At 33.8% G+C, this 13,107-nt stretch overlaps 2 protein-coding genes and 1 pseudogene across 5 annotated transcripts in view; 2 read left to right on the forward strand and 1 right to left on the reverse strand.

Annotated features, from left to right (window-relative positions):
• Nucleotides 1-1,915: 1,915 nt before the first annotated feature.
• On the reverse strand, nt 1,916-10,203 carry LOC108752158 (iduronate 2-sulfatase). 2 transcript variants are annotated; one of them, XM_018492827.1, is made up of 9 exons: nt 10,136-10,203; nt 6,633-6,921; nt 6,349-6,526; nt 5,362-5,492; nt 5,122-5,293; nt 4,064-4,213; nt 3,326-3,463; nt 2,389-2,927; nt 1,916-2,284 (listed from the first exon to the last, which is right to left on the reverse strand). In XM_018492827.1, the coding sequence occupies exons 2-9, from the start codon at nt 6,828-6,830 to the stop codon at nt 1,949-1,951; spliced, it is 1,842 nt and encodes a 613-aa protein (XP_018348329.1). In that variant the 5' UTR covers nt 6,831-6,921; nt 10,136-10,203; the 3' UTR covers nt 1,916-1,948. The 2 variants fall into 2 exon arrangements, with proteins under 2 accessions (XP_018348329.1, XP_018348334.1); XM_018492832.1 differs by lacking the exon at nt 3,326-3,463.
• Nucleotides 8,039-9,056, forward strand: LOC108752170 (annotated as a pseudogene).
• Nucleotides 10,204-10,863: 660 nt separating the features above from the next.
• The window catches only part of LOC108752145, a 12,076-nt gene continuing 9,832 nt past the window's right edge, over nt 10,864-13,107 (forward strand). The window contains exons 1-3 of one of the 3 annotated variants that reach the window (XM_018492799.1): nt 10,864-10,901; nt 12,666-12,818; nt 12,899-13,057. In XM_018492799.1, the coding sequence (XP_018348301.1) occupies nt 12,696-12,818; nt 12,899-13,057 (282 nt within the window). In that variant the 5' untranslated portion in view covers nt 10,864-10,901; nt 12,666-12,695. Of the gene's footprint in view, nt 10,902-11,339; nt 11,958-12,665; nt 12,819-12,898; nt 13,058-13,107 lie in introns of those variants that run through there. The other 2 variants (XM_018492809.1, XM_018492818.1) reach the window with 2 other exon arrangements.

The following is a 13,107-nucleotide window of genomic DNA, read 5'->3' on the forward strand; positions in this document are numbered from 1 at the left end:
GATGACGAATCGAGCTATAGTGGAAATGTATAATTATTGGGAAAAACAAGCTACGCTATACAATAAGCAACCTGTACAACCAGTACAAAATCCGTTTTTGCCGGTAATAATTTATTTTAAAAATTAAAAATATTAACGATTCCAACGAATAAATCAATAAATGCTTATGTGAGTTGATAAAGTGAATCTTCATATGATCACGAAGAACTGATTTTTTCAAAAATTGATTTTTTTCATGATTTGTGCTGTCATACAATTTTTGTCCGAAAATATATATATATTTTTTATTTGTATTTACCTAGCAAAGACAAAAGAGATCATAGATTAAAGTGAGACATCTGTATAAAATGTAATACGTATAATTTTTATAACATAATATTTTATAGAATTTTCAACAAAGACCACAAGCGCCGAATTTTCAACAAAGGCCACAAGTTCCAGTAACGAGCAATATGCATGTAAATATAAATGTTTGTTTATATATATTGAGCTGTACATTTTTTTTAAATATTGAATATGTTTTTGTAGCCACAAGTCACACAGTTGGGCCAATTGCTTGGACAATCGATGAATTATGTGAACGCGAATAAACCCGCGCAACTAAACGATGCACAAGCAGATTTAATTCCAAATTTATTTTCAACACAGAATACCTCGTCGAATAACAATATAGGCGGAACCGTGGACCAGGATATAATAGAGGTACGGTAATTGCGCTACATTGTCGTTTTGTTTGAATATGATGATAGAAAGTTTTTGCAGTGGATACGTGAATGCTAAAGTCATATTATCCTTTTCTTAATTAGTTGTTGAGAAGAAAATAATGTGTCCTTAGCGTTCACTGTATCTGGATAAACGGTATTGTAAAAACTCCCTAATATTTAAGTGTAATTACGCTCTACATATATATATAAAATTATAGGTAGTTCCTACTACAAGTACTGGAATAACACGTCAGAGCGGGATGAGTAGCGTACAAATAGCTGCGCAACCAATTGATAACAGTAAGATTCAAGAGGAGTAAATTTCATATATAAATATTTTATACTGATTACGTTGAGATAGTATTATCTGCAGATCGATATAAATTTTGATTAGTTATAAACTGAGAAAGGAATACGCATTGTATACGAAAATATTATTTTAAATATTTTCTATCATTTCCAATGTAATAAAAAATAATAGTACAGTATGTTAAAATTAATATTTGTATAATTAGATTTATGTAGACAAATTGTGCATTGTATATTTTTCAAAATTTTAATATGTAATGCAGAATAATACAGAATGAGGCACTTAAAATAGACCTGAATAAACCTTTCATTTTGTTATAGTTTAAAAGAAATGCTTTAATAAATCTTATTCTCTTGGATGTTCCTCTTTAATTCAATCAAGTTTTATTTAAAGTATTTTTTTTTATCGTCAGAAAGAGTTATTCAAATGGTTTAGTTTAAGTGCCTTCACTTTGCATAAGATCATATGTTTAAGGATATATATGTCGCCAAACGTTTACATAACGAGGCTGTACTTTAAGAGTATTAAGAAGGATATTCAAGAAAAACTCATATAATTCACATGTACTACCAAACCTTTACATATACCGAGACTTTACTTAAGAATCATAAGAATCATAAAAATCATTATATAAAAATCTATATTTTACAATTTTTTGCAATTTATTAAATTTACTGTTAGGATGCAATTGGTTTTAATCCATTACGGTGATGTATATAATATTTATTTTCCAAACATTTTCGATAGATACATATAATGGTAATAAATTCTATACATTTATTTACATTTTCTTATAAATAAATTATAATTTTATTGCCAATTTAGTTATTAATTGCATGCCACATGTAGACAAAGAAATGTTTTAAATATTTAAAATAGAAATATGATAGTAGATACTATATTGATGTAATATAGAAATATTTATATTATAATTTTAATATCTTGGAAGAGCATTTCTCCATCCATTTTTTAGCAACACTCTAAGATATTTTTTCGTTTTTAACATTTCTGGCAAGGCTGCTATATTAAAATCTTCCGCTCTGTCCGTTTTGTGATCGTATAATTCTTCTGCAATAATAACGTCCCAATCTGGTTTGCACGTCGTATGCGCAAATGGTATCCAGGCGGTATAACGATAATCGCTAGTTTTTAAAGTATAGCCCATAATGTTTATCTCTTTCAAACGGGGCTTGTCGCTATTAGGATGGAGCATAGGTTGAATTTCTGGTCTTGGATATTGACTGAATGCCGCTTTTTTCCAAGGTATGCTCTGAAATATTTACAAATTAACAGGGACAGATTATAAAGATGGAGAACTTTTGTTTTATATAAAACGTTTGTATAATTCATAATACAATAAATAATATGCCTTACCTGACATTGCAAAGTACTTTTTATAAGTGGTAATAGCGTAATACCCTCGCTACAAGGATTGGGGACTTTGTTTTGAATGAGGATATTTTTTAAATGATCGTTTGTATTATTAATAACTTGACATATCGGTATGGGAACACCCGCTAGATCTGCGATCGTCGGAAATATATCGACAAGTTCCACAATAGCATCTGTCACTCGACAGTGCTTTTTGGAATGTAACGCATTGCTTCTCATAAATTTATTATGTCTTCGTTGAATGTATGTCCTGAAGAGAGTTCTTTTATGTTTCCTTACATATCCTATACTTATATTTGAAGCGCCAATTTTTCCAATATTTAATAAGTATTTCAAGTTCACTTTATTTTCTATTTTATCATTGTTTGTAATTTGTGCATTATATCTCATATGATTTATAGATATAGCATCATAATTAAAATCAGATGTGACCATTGGAATTGATATTATCAAAGGTACATGCACAGCAACGTCGAAATTGCTATATTTGGACCAGACAGCATGTTCTCCAAGAGCCCAACCTATATATTTAATATCAATTTACTATATAATATACGACTGCTGTATATACTTAGAGATAGGCAAAATGAGTGACCTACTTAAAATAGGAAATGTAAAATAATTGTAATCTAGCTTTTTCATTTGAAAATATAAAATATAAATTGGGCACTTTTTAAATGATTTTTTATAAATATTTATATTCTCATATTATTTAATTTTGAATGTTGTATCTATTCGTTTTTTTTTATTTTTTATTTTTAATATTTTAAGAGTATCCGTCATTTTCCTTTATGAGGTCTTATAATTAACCCGCCATATGAAAAAAAAAAAAACAAAATACAAAATTGGCACTTTGCATTTTGTTTTTTCATTTTAAAGCCCATCTCTGTATATATTTTATTTCATTGATTAAACGTACCATGATCAGATGTTAATATTACAATAGTATTTTCTCGGATCATCGAGACATGTAGCTGATGTATAAGCTTACCGATCATATTATCGATGTAAGATACAGCTGCGTAATATGATTGGATAATTTGCTTAGCAAACTTTTCTGAAAATAGTGATAACTGCCAAGGGACAATAAAGCTGGAAATACAATGAAAAGCATAGGCAATAGGAACAGGGAATAAAAAGTTTCAAGTTTATCAGAAAGCGTCCATTTTAATATAAATGGCTTCTGATACATTGAAGTTTGTTATTTTTTGTTCCTATTTGCCTGTGCTTTCCATTGTTTCTAGCTTAGCATGCGTGTATGATCTCTTGCGTAGTAATTATTATATTATAATTATAAAAATACGTGAAAATAGACATTTTGATTACAACTCGGGGCCCTATTCTTGAACACATACGAATAATTTTCGCATACGAAAATGATCATTTCTTGACCGTGATTAGTATCGATTGTATATGGAATTGCTATTTTCGTATGCGATATTTGTTCAAGAATAGGACTTCGGTCGTCATCAATATGTAAAATTAATAAAAAATTAATACGAAATTAAAATAATTTAATTATTTTTTGTCTATAAATGTACAAAGTTTCATTAAATTCGGCGAATCATGGAAAGATGTTAGTTTCGTCCATTCTACTTCTATGCGAAAGTTTAATCATATAATTTTGTCAGATCCGTATATGCATAGTGCAGTATACCTGGTATTCTTTCCCATGGAAATTTTAATTTTAACTTTGCCACATCTTTTCTCCATCGGAGATCGGTCCAAGGATTATAGGCAACATTATTTACATTATCTGGCCATTTGTATCGTTCGGGCATCTTGAACTTTCGTATAGGATGATATTCTGCATCGTGTTTATAACGCAAACTTTACATTATTCGTCATCATTTTTCATCTATTTTACGATCGTAAAAAATATTGAATTACTAAAATTATTAAATTATTATAAAGAAATTCATCTCTAACAAATGAAGATCTTTAACTTAAAAATTCAAAAAATTATGATATAAAATTACTGGTAATATGTAAAGAATATTCTCATATGTGTTGTAATAAAAATAATTTTCTATTGTCTTAAAGGGATAAAATCAATGCCTAAAAATCTTGCTTTTGTTTATACATTTTTTATAATTATTTAAACATTTGTTTAAAGGAGTTTTTATTTTCTAATCAATAAATTTCATTAAAAGAAATAAATTCTCTTTTAAAATTTTTTATTATTTCCTTTTGTGGAGCTAATATTCAAGGATTTTGCTTTAGAGTGAATTCGAGCAACAAAAAATAAGCATATTATATATCAGAATGTCCGTTATATGTGCAACTAAAATTTCATAATTTTATAAATTTCTAAGGAATCTTTTATTATACATCAAATAAACGAGAATGGATTAAAAAGAACTGATATTTTAATCCATTTAAATCATCCAAGTATGTACTTTTTATTAGCATTCTATATATCTTTAATTTTTAGATGGATGGAAAAACTTTTTTTATATTTAGATTTGAATTTTCAATTGAGCAGTATTCACGATGCAATTAAAGAACTAAAGTTTTCTTCAGATTGAAAAAGCCATAAAATTGTACTTTATGCTATTCTTTATTTTTATAAATAAATGCATTGAGATTAAAAGGATTCAATTTAACATTTTCGAATGCGTACTTCTGAAAATTTGAATCCATTTCAATTTATTCTTATTTACTGCGTAATGTTTCTAATTTTATATGTATTGATAAAAGTTATGAAGAGTATACTTAGATAGTGGTCAGGATACTTCAGAGGTATATGAGGTTTCTGAAAACCAACGGCAAGAAAGAAAGGATTAACATTTTTTTTGTGTTTGTTTATAAATCTTCTCGCTTCTCGTAACGTTTCGAGATCAGGTAATGTTTTGTTTGGCATGGCCGAAACTCGTACCGGGCATATCTGTAAATGTGATACATCAGAGGTATATTTCTGTGTAAGTTGCAACGTAAGAAAATATTGTACGTTACGAGATTCGTTGCCGCTTTTGATTGCGGGACCATCCTACAAATTGGAGCATTTTTGTACCGATCTGTATACGGATGGAAAGGTTTCTCGGTCCATGAGTAGGGACTGTCGTCAGATCTGTTAGAACTTATACCTATACGAAATGTTTCACTTTTCAGGTGTCAATGACCTGTCGTTAATTACATATATACACTTAATTACATATATACATATATATACACTTAAAATACAAAATATTGCAATAATCTTGCAGCAATATTATTTTGAAAACTAGATTGTAATATTTTATAAAAGATTTACTGGAATTTACACATCACTAAATTTTATAAAAGAGCTTTGCATCATCACGTGAAAAAAAGCAGAGCTTTCATTGAATATCGCCTCTCACTTATCGTTTATCGCGTCTAGTATGCAGTAGAAATAAGCCCAGATCTACAGTAGTTTTAAGTCTTAAGCCGTAAGAAATCGACCAACTACTACAATCGAATGCGAGGAGAATAATGATTCATTCGGCAATAATAAAAATAAATGGCAATAAAATGTAAAAATTCGTGATGTCGTAATGTCGCGGTGGTAATGCCTAGTTTCCATATCTCTAAAATGATCATTGGTGCGCTGGTATACAAGATTCTGATGGTTTCACGAAAAAGACTGGCTGCTCTCAGATCAGCTTTCTATTTATATTCAAGCAGGAAAGATCCCAGATAACATTTATGTTGCATTAAAGATATCTGAAAGACGTCTTTTTTTTTTAGATGTCTTATGTCTAAAAGACGTCTATTAGATATCTTATGCAATATCCATGTTATCTACATGGGATTTATGAGGGGTTCCACACAATCAAAGGAATAGAGAACAGAGAAAACAGAATAAGAATTTCAATCTATCAGAAATCATGTTGAATACAAAGTATCTGATAAGATTGAAATTCTTATTCTCTATTCTCTATCCCTTCGATTGTGCAAAGCCCCTAGTACACATTTCTATACCTGGATGAAACACCTTCCCTATGGACATCGTGGTATAACCATTGTTTTTCAGGTGTTCTGGCAATGTAGTGTAATTACCCACCGCGTCGCGCCAGTAACTGTAAAAATCGTAAAGTCGAAGGGTATCCGGTCTTCTGCTAGTCAGAAAGGAGTTTCTACTGGGTGCGCATAATGCTTGCTGCAAAATATGATCATTCGCTTTTTATATACATATATATTCGAAAGAGAAAAGGCAAAATAGTTCAAAGATCGTAAGTTAAAATAATCTTATAAAGAGCACAGACCTGTGCGAATGCTTCAGTGAAAACGATGCCATCCTCAGCCAAGGCATCTATATTTGGTGTATACGCATTGGCGTCACCGTAGCATCCCAGAGTAGTCCTCAGATCGTCTACAATGATCAGCAAGATGTTTGGGTGCGCGGTGGTGACAGCAACATTAAATATCAACCCAACAATATTAAAGCAGGTCACGAAAAACATTGTGTGATCGTTGTATGCAGCTTGAGAAAAAAAATGCTTTCGATAGTGTATTAAAAAGGCATTTTCGTCCTCTTTACATGCACGAGAAAATCTGCAACAAAGAAAAAAATTAAATATACAGATTAGTTGAAATTATCAGATAGCAGAACATTTTAGAAAAATTCGAAAGATAAAAGAACACAAGATAAAATTCAAAAAGTTAATAATTAATATAAGGAAAAGCAAAAGAAGATAATTTTCAAAATGAACTAAACAGGAATATATGAATTTTAAGATGTATGACAAGAAAAGTTAATGCAGTTGCACAGAATGAATCATTATTCGAATATCTATGTTTAAAAAACAAACGTGATAATTTAATTTATTAGTAACAAAGACAAAAAATTACAAAATCCGACATTTATCCTTAATTCATCAGGTAGTCCTGTCAGTCAAGATAAACGAGGAGAAGATTATAATCAGCAGCAGAAACCAAAATTCCTTGTAAGTGAAGAAAATAACAATCGTCAAAAGTCCTGTCAATCTGGATAGGCGAGAAGATCTTAATTAACAAAATAGAGAAGCTCTATCCAAGAGAAGTTCAATATTTAAAGCAGATCCTGTCAATTAATTCGAATGGGCGAAAACAAAAAATAAAATTCAGCATTACATCTAAAACAGAAAGAAAATAAAATAAAAGGTAAGTTGTCACAAAATAATAGTATAATAAATCCTAATAAAAGACGCACAGAAAATAGTTAAATTGATGAAGAAATGGCAACCGAAAGTTATAAAGTTATAATTTTCGATTCTTTCAATATCGATTCTTCTATAGAAAAATCGATTCAAGTATGGCAGAAAATACGAACAACTATACGAACCTAAATCTAAATTTAAAAGTATATATATTCGTTAATATAACATTATAAATATAAATAAATTATAAAATATAAATATTTATACATTATAAATGAATTAATATAATAAATATAAATAACGATACCCGTAAAAATAAAAATAAAAATAGAAATTTCGATAGGAAAAATAGCATAGAGCAAAGTAACAGCGAACACCAATCAGATTGCGCGATACACAAATCGATAGAAAAGGATGCGATATCTGTGTGCGATACTTGCCGAGCAGTGCAGCCACACATGCAAATAATCTGCAGATTATTAAAGAAAACAAATGCAACCTACGTAACAGTCTCATTCGAACACTCGCGAGGAATGTGAACGTTGCGCAAATTTATCATAATGACCGAACAACATGAAAAAACATTCAAATCCCTATCAGAAATGAGAAGGGAAGAAGAAAGGCTACTCAATGAAATCGAGAACAGAATAAAATCACGTGAGCGAAAACGACATTTGAGAAGTGCAGTGGAAAACAGAGTTAAAATATTACGCGAATTCATACGATCGATGTCGCCGATCTCGGAAGAAACTGACGAAGAAACTGACGAAGAGGATTTGAATCATTTGGAAGATGAAAGCAACAAGAGGGAAATTCGAGTCACCCGACTGATCAATGAATATCGCAAGGCAAGTAATAAGAAACACATCGGTGATACATATCGATAGACGAGATAAAAAGCATTACCGGCGAACCACTACCGTCGCGTAACGACAGCGTTTTTAATACAAAAATATCCAACGAGTGAGCCGGAAAAGAAACGAGCATTGTTCACGACGTAGTTGAAGGCGAAATTTATAGATACGCATACGAAATTACTCCCCCAAGATGCGATTCAATTCTACCAAGATATGCGGACGCAACCGGAAGGATTAAAAGACTTGCCACTCTATTCGCAGAATCAATCGATAAAAATCGGAATAACAAATCAACCATCCACAAATGCAATGATCAAAATTTCCATATAAAGTCATTTCAATAAATACAGATAAGTTAGATAAACATTATTCGCCGACACGGAAAAAATCGACAAATAAACGGGCGATAAATATTAAAACATTAAAACAAAAATTAGATGCTTTGTACAGGAAAGGAAGACTAAGAAAGAAGGCAAAACCAACACATCGAGACCAACCAGATGGTGAGACAAGAATTAAGATTCTTACTTTTAATAATAAATTAAATAGAAACGATAGAATAATTTTAATTATAAATAACTATACATTTTTAATATTTTCTCATTTTTATAGCAAGCACATCGATCAACAATGATCATCGTTAAACAATGTACTCAGAACCTGGATTGGCCAAGTTCTTCACAGGCGATGAGTTTATGATCGCCCTCATTTGCAGCTCGGAACGATTAACGTTGGTTGGCGATGTAACAACGTCAGCAGTGGTATTGGATAAAATCCCAGTGCCAGAAATTCTGCCAAAGCAAATTTTGGAGGGTACATTTTTTATTTCCGTTGGAGCCAAACATTCAGAGGGTACCGATAGGAAAGACATCAAAAGAATAAAGACAAAAAACCAAAAAAATATAAATTAGAGTTAAGAAAAATATTTGCGGTAAGTGAAAAGTGAAACCAAATTTTATTTTATGTAGTCATAAACTAAGTTATTTTATAACATTTTAATTCGTAAGCTAAAGATGTTTAAAGATATAACGCTTTATAATATTTTGTAAGCGATGAAGAACGATAAAATATATTTATCTTATTTTAAATACGTTCTAAAAATCTCCCAAATAATTAAAAGACAAAGCAATAAAAAGATAATTAAAGTTATTAAGTTATTTTTATAAATAAAAAGTTAGTTAAAGTTAGGAGATTTAAATTTTATGTTACAATGCGATAGTTACGTTATTAACTTCACAGAAGATGATTTTTTTAAGTTACAGCAACGCCCTGGAATCTAAAAATGAAAAAAAATAAATGAATAATAATAAAATAAAAATACCGGAATCCTTCAGAACTGCACTTAAATCTGTTGATGTAGACAATTTGAAGAATCCCACGAAAAAAAATTTGAATTTTAACTATTTTTATTTTAAATCTGAGATTGTAGTCGCGCTGTAGATGGCGTAGCAGACTTTCGTTCTGCTTCACTACCAGTGTTGAAAACCCATATAATACGTGTAATATATATTATAGATTTTCAATATTGGTACTGCTGGCAGTGAATACCGGAACGCAGCCACGAATGCCCCGATATTCATTGGAGGGGGAAAAAAAAAACCTAAAATCGATAGATCAGCCTTCAAAAATAATAAGCCAAGAATAACCGATATTTTAAAAATCCGTAAAAATCACTTCCGTCCCTACTCCGCCTACTCGTGACGCTCGAATTTCGCTTCGATTTATTTCGATCGTTCGCCGTCTCCCGCCTCTGCCCCACGGAGTAAGACCTACCTGTCGAATCAGCTGATTATTGTTTTCCTTCCTCTGACATGGAGCAGAGCGTAGTAACGGCGCAACGAAGCGTATACTATATACATGCCTAATATTTGCGCCTTCTCATCCGTTTCCGTTTCCAGGAAACTGTGAGGAGTTACCGAGTCTTTCTCCCTTCCTCTTTCTCCTTCACTCCTCCATTGTCTACGTGTGCGTGCGTGCGAGGGAGGAGGACGGAGTACGGACGCGCGTGTATCGTACGTGTCGTCGTAGTCGCTTCACGATACCCGCCGTGCCAGCAGCAGAGAATTGCGAGAGGAACAGCCGAGCGGAGGAAAGGACGCGAGAGAGAAGAGAGCGAAGTCTCGGCGCGCGGTTGTGAAATCGTCCTCGACTTGAGACCCCCGTCATCCGTCAGAACGTAGAACTACGACGGAGGGAGGTACCGTTCCGTTGTGCTGCTGCTGTGTCTCCTACTTTCCCGCGGAGGGGGACAGAGGAAAATTTATACCCGACGATACGAGGAGAGCACTCGTTCCGTGTGCGCGATTACGTGACATCGTAGTCATTGTCAATTATTATTACTATCGTTTGTTGGCTGTCAGTTGTTTGCGGGAAGTAGAATGACGCAGTAGACGCAGGAGAGGACAACGGCGGCGGTGACGCGCGCGCGGAGTGCAGTAGTGGGCTGTCTCTTTCTTTCTCTCTCTCTCTCTCTCTCTCTCTCTCTCTCTCTCTCTCTCTCTTCCCTCGACAATGGGAAAATACGATCAAGTTTTGTGAAGTAAGTGTTATATACGGTGGACTCTTCATTCCGATTTCCCCGCACGAAATATATCGATCACTGATACATTTCGTGTTCCCGTTGTTCGATAGTGATCTGCTCCGCACAAATGCTACGATAAAAGATACGGCCGCGATAAGCGAGGCCTTCCCTTTGTTCCTCCGACGATTGCCTTTCTATCCCCCGCCTCTTCCGTATCTCCGCGCGGTCCGAGGACCTTCGTCGCTTTTTTAACGCGGTTGCGTAAACCGTTCGCGGAGCATACGTAATATTTGCGCGTCTGAGATCAGTCGGTCCGTGTTTGTTTTCCAATTTGGTTTCTCTACGTATTTCGCGGTGGTTCAACCGAGGTTCCGTTCGCCTGCACTCTTTGCACTCGGCATCCTTGATTTCTCTCTTTTCAAATATCCGAATATATATATATTTATCGTATTTTTAAGCGATAAACATATTTAGGGATTTTAAAATAAAGAGACCTATCGCGATCTTGTTTACAGAGGCGACGCAACGAACGCTCGGTCGCGATCGCCCTACCTTCCCCGTTGATTGTCCCTGAACGTGCAATTCGCGCACAGCCAACAGCTGTGCGCTGCGTTGTGCAACGCAACGTTTCCCTCTCCCACTCCACCCCCTTTTCACTCTACACGGCTGACAAAATAGACTCCCCCTTCCCTTCCCGCTCCATCCCGTACCGCACCGTTCCGTCAGCCGTCGTCAACACCGTCGTACCACCACTATTATATGGACAGCCCGATACGCTTTCCTACTTTTCGTGCGTGTTGAACGTGTTGAATAATGCATCGCGCGACGACGACGTCGACGATGACGGCGCTTCGTCGAACGTTCCGAATTTTAACGACGACGATCGCACGACGGCGGCGTCGCGACGTACAGTAATCAAGTAATGTCCGCGAAATTGTCGAGTGGCTACGAACGGTCGCACTTTGGGTTCTTTGTCCTTCGCGCAACGATTATGCGAACGTCGCGCTTCACGCCCGTCGTCGTCGTCTCGTCACGCGAATAATTTCTCTCCTCGCTCTCTCCTACTAGTGATTGGTGAGTGCGTCAAGAACGGGGAAGACCAGGTTTTATATTGCATGTCATATTCAGAGCATTCTCTGACCGTCCTCGGATCGCTCTGTCCGTTTGCGATAGAGATTTGCGTATTTGGCAGAAATCCTTTGTTTCCTTTGTCCTTGCTTATCGATGTTGCGAACGTCGCGCGATATCAAGCCTTTTCTTTCTATGTAATACAGCTTTTGTAATTTCTGTAGGATCAGTTTGTTTGTATTTTGAAGTTGTCGATAAGAATATCGAGATAAGGTTTTTAATTATAAGTTTTATATATCTCGATATAATTGTCTTTGAAACGCAGGTTTCTGATTTTTTAAAAGTCGAGTCATCAACGAGATACAAGTTTACTGCGGAGATTTTGACTATCGTGTGATATTTAAATGTCTAAGTTTATAATCTCTAATAGTACTTTTGACTGTAGTGGATTTGCATCAACCTGAATTGGATATTGTATGCTTTGCTATTGATAGAGCATGTAATGTCAATCGATAGTAGAGCATTACTCCAATCCGGGTTGATGGAAACCAGCTACAATGGAAAATAAAAATAAATATTTAATTTACATATAAATATTATCTTCTACGATCTTTTTGCATTAACAATTTATATTTTATATGGTAAAATATACAAGCTTTTAATACATAAATTGAAAAGATTGATCTTCTACTCAAGATTTTACCATCTTTATAGATAAATAAAATTCTAATTTGGCAATAAAAAATGTCTGCGGAATCACCAAGGCGAGGTGTGCATAAAGGAGCTCAAATCGTTTCACCTCAGCCCATAGTAGATCGATCAATCATTGATAGTGTTGCTGGGATCATAAATGATATAGTACCACAGGTATATATAAGTTAATTAAAATGATTTCAATATTATAATTCAAGTATCTCCAAGTATACTATGTTTGCAATTATTCACAGGGATATGCCGGAGTATCCAATTCTGATAATAAGGAAACCATATCATGGGCGCGATTTGAATACGCAGACATAAATGACCCTGCTTTATATCCTGATTATAATGAAGGTTCCAGTACACCACCGTTGCTATTGGTATTAGGATACGCGGTTGGCGTTCAGGTAAATGTTATGTTAGAACGAAATATATTTTTTTTTCTAGTTTTATATAT

The sequence above is a fragment of the Trachymyrmex septentrionalis genome, unplaced genomic scaffold (assembly GCF_001594115.1).
Source record: "Trachymyrmex septentrionalis isolate Tsep2-gDNA-1 unplaced genomic scaffold, Tsep1.0 scaffold112, whole genome shotgun sequence".
NCBI classification, from domain to species: Eukaryota; Metazoa; Arthropoda; class Insecta; order Hymenoptera; family Formicidae; genus Trachymyrmex; species Trachymyrmex septentrionalis.

What these genes read in the sequence shown, in the direction of transcription:
- LOC108752158 (XM_018492827.1), bottom strand. Translation starts at nt 6,830, where the DNA reads ATGTTTTTCGTGACCTGCTTTAATATTGTTGGGTTGATATTTAATGTT. An exon ending in AGGGAAGGTGTTTCATCCAG is followed by an intron (nt 5,493 to 6,348) that starts GTATAGAAATGT and finishes CATTTCGTATAG; the next exon opens with GTATAAGTTCTAACAGATCT. An exon ending in GTATCCTGACCACTATCTAA is followed by an intron (nt 4,214 to 5,121) that starts GTATACTCTTCA and finishes AACACGATGCAG; the next exon opens with AATATCATCCTATACGAAAG.